The 9674-nt window shown below is 42.8% G+C and overlaps 1 protein-coding gene across 1 annotated transcript; it reads right to left on the bottom strand.

Annotated features, from left to right (window-relative positions):
- Window positions 1-244: 244 nt before the first annotated feature.
- Window positions 245-3005, bottom strand: LOC126235122 (cAMP and cAMP-inhibited cGMP 3',5'-cyclic phosphodiesterase 10A-like). Its single transcript, XM_049943855.1, has 2 exons — window positions 2886-3005; window positions 245-2821 (listed from the first exon to the last, which is right to left on the bottom strand). Exons 1-2 carry the CDS (start codon window positions 3003-3005, stop codon window positions 245-247), a joined length of 2697 nt encoding a protein of 898 aa, XP_049799812.1.
- Between the last annotated feature and the right edge of the window lie 6669 nt (window positions 3006-9674).

Genomic DNA, 9674 nt, shown 5'->3' with positions numbered 1-9674 from the left:
CAATGTTTTATTGTCACAATAATTTGTGCTCGTTTCCCTTTTTGTAGTTGGCCATCACTGAACGATGTAGTCTACACTGTCTATGCTCATCCGAATCTCTGTCACTCGGCAGTCTTTCAGTTGGTATCTTTGCAATATCGTGCGCAAATTAAGTTGAGCATTTCCAGCCACTGCACACAGCTAATTTCGCCGTAATAACGCAGGTCGCCGGCACACACACTTCCAGAAGACTATTGTCACACTGCTAGCCTATTTTCGTGATCCACTTATCCCAGTTTCCTTCGTGTATCTTGAAGACGAGCTTGACCTTGGGCTTGTCGGGGCCCTTGCTCTTACCCGACTGGCGGCGGAGGTGGCGATCGAAGCGCGCTGAGAAAGCGGCGATGGGAGGCGGCGATCGCCACGGGGCGGCAATGGTTCGCTTCCACGCCGCAGAGGCGCGCCACACGGGGATCTCACGGTTGCGCACCTCGTCCTCCCACTGCTCGATGATCTCAGACAGCAGCCTGCGCAGCGGCTCCACGTTCGGAAACACTCTAATGAGCGTCTCCATCATCGGCCAGCATATCCTCCTCAGGAAATCGAGCTGGTAGTCCGCCATGTACTCCTTCATGTCTCTGTCCGCGTTCGGCATGATGCTATAACCGAGACTACTCTCGAGACTCCCTTGGTTGTAAATCTCCTCATAAAGCGCTCTGGTGCTCGAGTACGTGAGTTTTGTCTTTTTGCACTGTGGGGAAACTGCGCTGTAAAATGTCATCAAACTCTTCACGAGCTCCCTGTCTTCCTCGGAGTCCCAAGAGAAATTTCCGGAGTCCAACCGCTCGTCTAGTTTCTCCTTGAATGTAAAGCTCCTTTCTAAACTCGTCGAAATGATACAGTTATAAATTTCCTGATGCAAATCGCCTTCGTACTCATCTTGCAAGCGCGGAAATAGATCCACAGATCTCAGCAAGAACACTGTCGTATTGAAGTGGTGATTTTCTAATGAAAATTGTTCGTATATTTGCGCTAAACTTTGCTGGTTCATTTGGTAGAATGTGTTTTCCAGACCTTGGTGATCGACATTGTTACACAAGCTAGCTATCAGCAGAGCCAGTATTTCCGTCGGAGTAAACATTTGCTTATTGCGAGCAATCAAATTGTACATAGTGTTGCATGAAATTACAGCTTGGATGAAATTATGATAAGTCATCTCTAAGCGATAGCACTTTTTTACGCGTATCAGCCACGAGTGCCAGACCGAGGCGTTATTCCTGCAATCTTCGATCAGCTCCGATAACATGTGCATTACGGCAGAAAGTGTTCTCTTTCCCTCGTCCTTGGGCACCCATCTAAAGCTGATTAGTTCGTCAGCTTGTGCCCGGCTAACCATAGGAGGTATCGCGGTATCGTAGTCGAATGGATTGTTTGTCATGTAGTACGTGATCATCTCTTCCAGATTCAGGATCACATTTTTCCATCGCTTCGCGTCTCCCTTTTGACCGCGAAACAGAAGTCCTATGGAACAATATTTGCAGCACGTAGATAGCAGACTCTCGTCGGAATTATTAAACGATAAGGTATTTTTCTTGTTTATCAGCTGGATTGCACCATAGACCGTTCCGTCGAGAGTAATAGGCATGCAGAGAATCGAGCGACGGATGGATCCGCTTTCCAAGTCGAGCTTCATATGGACCTGCTTATCCGTTTCGGTGTCTAGAATGTTAATAGTTTTTCCGCTCTCCACGACCATCGCCATGAGACTCCTGTTCGGATCGAGCCTCACTTTCTTCGTCGTCGAGTACCCATCTTCTAGGCCGCCAAACCCGGTTTCCACTACATAATCTGCCACTGGCTCTTCGTAGTCGTGGTCAATTATCAAAAAGGACACGTATTCTGCGTCGATCGCTTTTTTCGTATGCCCCACTATCTTCGGCAACAATTCGTTCGCACTGACTTCCTGGAGGCAAGAGTTTTTTGTCAAATCACTCAGAAAATTCTGTAACGCGATGTGTCTCCTGTACTGAATTAACTTGGCGTGCTGATCGATCGCACCCCCGACGTACCCGATGGACGAGACCGCAATTTCGGCTTCGCAGTCTTTGTACGATGGTTGACGAAAATTCCTGCAGAATTCCACCACTCCAATGAGCTCTTCATCCGCCGTCAGGATAGGAACTCCTAAAACGGACTTAATGAGAGTCCCTTCCTCAGAATAACCGTACTGGCCAAATCCTTCAGGAATGCGGAATTCTTTCAGCACGTCCTCTACTATAATGTAATTCCTCTCCAAAGCGATGTACGAGGAGAGGTTTAAGTACTTTCTTATCGGTTGGGTGACCATGCAACGAACACTCTTCACATAGCGAGGAGCTAGAATTAATTTATCGAGGTCCACGTCGTAAAGGTAGATGAGAGCAGACTGGGAATGTGTCAAATACTTCAGCTCGTCGACAGTGTGATAGAGCATGTCTGAAAGGTTCTTGTTGGCGAATACGTACGAATACATGCTCTTCTTGCACGTGTCCATGCTGGTGCCGTTGTTGTAGTAGGTATCTGCAGGCCAGCTACTACGCCTCGTTCGCCGCTGATACCTCTCGCGCTTCTTGTACTGCAAGTACGGTAAGAGCACTCTGCGATACCGGGCTTGACGCATCAAGTCCGGAAGTTTGTGTACGTCCTCCCTCTGTTCCAGAGAAGTGGACGTGTCCTCATTCTTATGAGAATTCACTGTCGGATGCTGCATTTTAATCGTTGTCACTTCGCGGCAGAATTTATAACAGACTTCAACGTTTTCTCTCTTGACGTCACATACTTGCGGGAACGTTAGGAGACTGATCTGTCGTAGCGATTACAAAGAACTTCGATATCAGAGATGCTTACGTTGTATACTACTCGCAGACCAAAGATTTTAGCTCTGCACGAAGATCGTATATATACGGATAACCATAGTTTTCATTTATTATGTATCGCAATAAAACACAAGTATAAAGTTTCATAAGCCACAAAGCGCGAAAAGCCATGTGGAAATGTTTCAAACAGTGATTCTGAGCCAAAGAAATAGGTTGTAGCAGTGCTTGGAAATGACGTTCCCTTGTTAGCGATGTATACTACAGGCTGTTCATCGCAAGTTTAACACGATGCCAACATTACGCTATGTATTCCTCCGAGTTTCTTGTCAGGTCACTGTATTTCCTTCTGTGAAACTATGGCCTAATATTACATACGCCGAGTAATGAAGCGCCATATGTCATTAATGTGTAAAAACCACAAATAACAGACTAATAATAAAACTTAATATGAAGTTTGTTATGATTTGTAAAAAGTAATTAATTTACGATAGAACTCTAGTAATATGCTCGCTAAGGAATCGGGCAGAAATTAGGTGAGATAAAGAGCATCAAAAAACCCTGTCGTAAACAATGGTATTTTATCTGTGTGAGTCACGTGAAATGTATTGCAGAGACTTCACCGTATAAACAGACATTTAATTAACGGAGGCCATTACTTACAGTCAGTCGGTTTGTAATCCCTGAACTCTTTCCACATTTCAGTTCGATATATTTAGTTCACTAGTGGAACTGTCATTTCCTACACTGATGAGAAGCCAATCAACAACATCACCCACGGTAATTGAGATGATGAACACTCGCCAGTCGATACGCAGGAAGGGAAGTCAAACGGCGTTCAGAGTAATGACACTTCGACTGCAGAAATCTTATCAGTAAACTGTCGAAATATTCGTAATAAAGTTCCCGAATTTACTGCCGTCCACGAAAGTTCTCGCGCTCAAATTACACAGGGCAACGAAAAATTAAAAAAAAAAAACTTTTTTTACTTTGATAGCTGATCTTTATAGATTTTTATGAGCTGAATCCAAATCTAGCTTTAGTTTTTTGCATTACCCATAGTTTTCGAGCAACATGCTTTTTATTATATAGTATAAAAATCCTATGCTATACGGTAAACAGGGAAATTAATTAAACGCTTTGTTATAACATAAGCATGCTTTGTATTTACAATAAGCTACTTAAAACAATGGTTTGTGTTAATAGAGGTTTCACTTGTTAGCTGGAATTGGTTTGTATTTTCTTTCTCTTTTTTCTTTGAAGCTTCTTGTGTAACTTTTTCTACAGTTAGTTGCTTGCAGAACTTTTCGGTGAAGTGACCAACAGTAGTCCCCCATCGTGTTGGTGTTCCAGCGGCCTTGGTAGCGTTTTTCCATCACTTTAATGTCCTGGTGAAAAAGCTCTCCTTGCTCATCTCCCATATTGTCCGGCAAGTAATCAAGGTGACTATTAAAAAAGTGAATTTTCAGGCTCATTAAACATCCTATAGTTTTAAACTTCTTCAACATTGGAGCTATAATAGAAACGTATTCTACTTTCTAACGACTTGCTTGAATGATACCCATGCTTCTTTCTCATTTAAGGTCATTGCAGATTCAAAGTTAACATCAAACATCAATTTTATAATGTCAGGTCCGACAAAGACGCCTTCTTTTAGTTTAGCTTCTGAAAGGTGTGGTAACTTTTGGCAGAGATAATTAAAACATGATCCATCTTTAGGCAAAGCCTTTACAAACTGTTTCATTAGGCCTAACCTGTAGAGGTGGTAGGAGTATGTTTTTCGGACCTACAAGGTTTTTGCGTAGAAAGTTCTTCTCACCAAGATTTAAAGACTCCCTCACAGGCCAGTTCTTTCTGCACCAATGTTGATCCCTAGACCTGCTGTCCCATTCACACAAGAAACATGGAGATTTGGCAAAGCTACCTTGCTGACCAAGGAGCATGCATGTTACTTTTAGATCGCCACATATCGTTCAACCATGAGCAAAATAGCCTATTTTGTTTGGCATTATTTCTAGGTTTTCATAGCTTTCCTTCGTATGTACAGAATGTCCAATAGGTATAGATGCATACATGTTACCATTGTGTGATAAAAAAGCCTTTAATATAGTTTTGGATGAGTCAATAAACAGCCTCGAGTTTCCTTTTTGTATTCAATACCAAACTCATTCATCAGACTGGGAATGTCTGAGCAGTACACTAAATCATCTTCTTGCTGAAAAAACTTGGAAAATTGATGCTCTCTCTTTCTGTAGATGTATTTGCTGGTTCCAACTGCCAATAATTTCTTTTGTTTTAACCTAGAGCCAAACAATGCAGCTTTTTCTTTCGTTAAGCCCAGATCCCTAACCAAATCGTTAAGCTCGGTCTGAGTAAACAATTTGGGCTCTAGACTTTCTCTATATTACAATGGAATTCATCATTATCTGGTTCATCTAAATCACATTGTACATCAGGAAATACTTCTGTTGGAATAGAATTTAAATCATCTGGTGGTTCAGGAACCAGAAAATCTACACCATGCCCTACTGGCCGGATGGCGGTCGGAAGGTTATGGTACCTTATTACCTTCTTGTTTTTCGAATTATGACTAGTAATATCAACACTGCAAAAGTAGCAATCATCAGAATGATTTCTTGGGCCCCTCCATACCATAGGAACAGCAAATCTTCAACACACACATAACATACCATACCGGCGGGGTCAGGGATTTTCTCTGCCTCGTGATGGCTGGGTGTTGTGTGCTGTCCTTAGGTTAGTTAGGTTTAAGTAGTTCTAAGTTCTAGGGGACTGATGACCATAGATGTTAAGTCCCATAGTGCTCAGAGCCAGAGAGCCATAACATACCATATGTGGCGCGCAAGATTTATCGTGGTCACCAAGTGTAGAAGCAAAGTATGATAGATAAACCTTTTTCACAAAGTCTGTAATGTTCCTTTGGTGTTTTTTAATCGCAAATTCACCACAAATATAACAAAAACTTGTCAGCAGAGTTTTTACAACCACGATTAGACATTGTACTGAAAACATGTACAGGTAATGGGAAAGTGAGGTTAGGTTGACAGTAAACAAAACACCACCTGTTAACACGAAAACAGAATTGACCTTTATTGAGAGCAAATGTTTTTCAGTAGTGCTACCAATGTCATCTACATTCATTACACCTCCTTTTTAAATTATTTTAACTATACAAAAGCTGTTAAATTCTTTGAAAAATAGCTTAATTTAATAAATTTGACTGTAAAATGTGAAGAAATGGTGGGTGATACAGTTCTTTAAGTATCATATTTGGATTTCCCACTCTAACAAACATAAGAATTAGGTATTTTCAGAAAAAAAGTTTTTCCATCGTGGGCCTGTGTTATTCTTGGGACCGATAGCTGGCTGAGACTCAAAGTGGAAAACCTCTGAGATATTTAGTGAAAGACAGATCAGAGGCCATAGGAGGGGAGTGTTCATTGCAGTAGACATGACAGTGAAATTATCTGATCGGTGTAGGTGAAATCAAGTTAATTGTGGAATGTTTTTACCGACCGCCCGACTCCGCTGGGGTGAGGGGGGGGGGGGGGCAGCGTCCAGCCTGACAGTAATTTTCTTGAACACGTTTTCTGCAAACTGTCTTGAGCACCTAGCTCGGCAGTCCACACGCAATGGAAATATTTTAGATGTTGTAGCTAAAGAATACTCTACGGCATTCTCCCCTTATATAGCTTGCATTTATCGTGGATCTCTTACCCAGCACAAAGTCCAAAGCAACTGGAAAAAAGTGCAGGTGACTCCAGTACACAAGAAGGGTAAAAGAACGGACCCGCAAAATTACAGACCTATATCCCTAACTTCGGTTTGCTGCAGAATCCTTCAACATATTCTCAGTTCAAACATAACAAACTTTCTTGAGATTGAGAAGCTTATGTCCACGAATCAGCATGGTTTTACAAAACATCGCTCGTGCGAAACTCAGCTTGCCCTTTTCTCACATCATATACTGCGAAATGGATGAACGGTAACAGGCGGATTCTGTACTTCTACATTTGCGAAAAGCATTTGACCTTGTGCCCCATTCGAGGCTGTTACCGAAGGTACGAGCATATGGAATCAAATATGTGAGTGGCTCGAAGACTTCTTAGGTAATAGGGCCCAGCATGTTATCCTCGACGGCGAGTGTTCGTCAGAGACAAGGGTATCGTCAGGAGTGCCCCAGGGAAGTGTGATAGGAACGCTATTGTTCTCTACGTACATAAATGATATGGCGGACAGGGTGGGAAGCAATCGGCGGTTGTTTGCTGACGATGCTGTGGTGTATGGCAAGCTGTAGATGCTGAGTGACTGTAGGAAGACACAAGACGACTTAGACAACATTTCTATTTCGTGTTATGATCGGCACCTAGCCCTAAATGTGGAAAAAATGTAAGTTAATGCTGTTGAGTAGGAAGAACAAACCCATAACGTTCAGTTACAGTATTATTAGTGTCCTGCTTCACAGAATCAAGTCGTTTAAATATCTGGGGGTAACACTGCAAAGCGGTGTGAAATGGAACGAGAATGTGAGAACTGTGGTAGGGAAAGAGAATGGCCGCCTTCGGCTTACTGGGAGAATTTTAGGAAAGGGTGATCCACCTGTAAAGGAGATCGCATATAGGAAGCTGGTGGGGCCTATTTTTGAGTACTTCTCGACTGTTTGGGATCCGTATCACGTCGGATTGAAGGAAGGCATCCAAGAATTCAGAGGGGGGCTGATAGTTTTGTTAACAGTATGTTCGTACAACACCTAAGTGTCACGGAGATGCTTCGGGTACTCAAATGGGAATCCCTTGAGGGAAAGCCACGTTCTTTTCCAGAAACACTATTGAGAAAATTTAGAGAACCGGCATTTATGGCTGACTACCAAACGATTCCTCCCCCCATGAACCATGGACCTTGCCGTTGGTGGGGAGGCTTGCGTGCCTCAGCGATACCGATGGCCGTACCGTAGGTGCAACCACAACAGAGGGGTATCTGTTGAGAGGCCAGACAAACGTGTGGTTCCTGAAGAGGGGCAGCAGCCTTTTCAGTAGTTGCAGGGGCAACAGTCTGGATGATTGACTGATCTGGCCCTGTAACACTAACCAAAACGGCCATGCTGTGCTAGTACTGCGAACGGCTGAAAGCAAGGGGAAACTACAGCCATAATTTTTCCCGAGGGCATGCAGCTTTACTGTATGGTTAAATGACGATGGCGTCCTCTTGGGTAAAATATTCCGGAGGTAAAATAGTCCCCCATTCGGATCTCCGGGCGGGGACTACTCAAGAGGACGTCGTTATCAGGAGAAAGAAAATTGGCGTTCTACAGATCGGAACGTGGAATGTCAGATCCCTTACTCGGGCAGGTATGTTAGAAAATTTAAAAAGGGAAATGGATAGGTTAAAGTTAGATATAGTGGGAATTAGTGAAGTTCGGTGGCAGGAGGAACAAGACTTTTGGTCAGGTGAATACAGGGTTATAAATACAAAATCAAATAGGGGTAATGCAGGAGTAGGTTTAATAATGAATAAAAAATAGGAGTGCGGGTAAGCTACTACAAACAGCATAGTGAACGCATTATCGTGGCCGAGATGGACACGAAGCCCATGCCTACTACAGTAGTACAAGTTTATATGCCGACTAGCTCTGCAGATGACGAAGAAATTGAACAAATGTATGATGAGATAAAAGAAATTATTCAGGTAGTGAAGGGAGACGAAACTTTAAGTCATGGGTGACTGGAATTCGAGAGTAGGAAAAGGGAGAGAAGGAAACATAGCAGGTGAATATGGATTGGGGCTAAGAAATGAAAGAGGAAGCCGTCTGTTAGAATTTTGCACAGAGCATAACTTAATCATAGCTAACACTTGGTTCAAGAATCATAAAAGAACGTTGTATACATGGAAGAATCCTGGAGATACGAAAAGGTATCAGATAGATTATATAATGGTAAGACAGAGATTTAGGAACCAGGTTTTAAATTGTAGGACATTTCCAGGGCCAGTTGTGGACTCTGACCACAATCTATTGGTTATGAACTGTAGATTAAAACTGAAGAAATTGCAAAAAGGTGGGAATTTAAGGAGATGGGACCTGGATAAACTGAATAAACCGGAGGTTGTACATAGTTTCAGGGAGAGCATAAGGGAACGATTGACAGGAATGGGAGAAAGAAATACAGTAGAAGACGAATGGGTAGCTATGAGGGATGAAGTAGTGAAGGCAGCAGAGGATCAAGTAAGTAAAAAGACGAGGGCTATCAGAAATTGATGAAAGGAGAAAATATGGAAAATGCAGTAAATGAAGCAGGCAAAAAGGATCGACAGGAAGTGCAAAATGGCTAAGCAGGCATGGCTAGAGGACAAAAGTAAGGATGTAGAGGCTTATCTCACTAGGTGTAAGATAGATACAGCCTACAGGAAAATTAGAGACCTTTGGAGAAAAGAGAGCCACTTGTATGAGTATCAAGAACTCAGATGGAAACCCAGTTCTACGCAAAGAGGGGAAAGCAGAAAGGTGGAAGGAGTATATAGAGGGTCTATACAAGGGCGGTGTACTTGAGGACAATGTTATGGAAATGGAAGAGGATGTAGATGAAGATGAAATGGGAGATACGATACTGCGTGAAGAGTTTGACAGACACTGAAAGACCTGAGTCGAAACAAGGCCCCAGGAGTAGACAACATTCCATTGGAACTACTGACGGCCTTGGGAGAGCCAGTCCTGACAAAACTATTCCCTCTGGTGAGCAAGATGTATGAGACAGATGAAATACCCTCAGATTTCAAGAAGAATATAATAATTCCAATCCCAAAGAAAGCAGGTGTTGACAGATGTAAAAA

The sequence above is a fragment of the Schistocerca nitens genome, chromosome 2 (genome assembly GCF_023898315.1).
Source record: "Schistocerca nitens isolate TAMUIC-IGC-003100 chromosome 2, iqSchNite1.1, whole genome shotgun sequence".
NCBI lineage: Eukaryota > Metazoa > Arthropoda > Insecta > Orthoptera > Acrididae > Schistocerca > Schistocerca nitens.
This window is presented reverse-complemented; position numbering and strand designations above follow the sequence as displayed.

Bases quoted from the DNA above. Each gene is read 5' to 3' on its own strand.
- LOC126235122 (XM_049943855.1), bottom strand. From the start codon at position 3,005: ATGGCTTTTCGCGCTTTGTGGCTTATGAAACTTTATACTTGTGTTTTA. The intron at 2,822-2,885 runs GTCTGCGAGTAG...TCGCTACGACAG, and splicing joins GTGCAGAGCTAAAATCTTTG to ATCAGTCTCCTAACGTTCCC.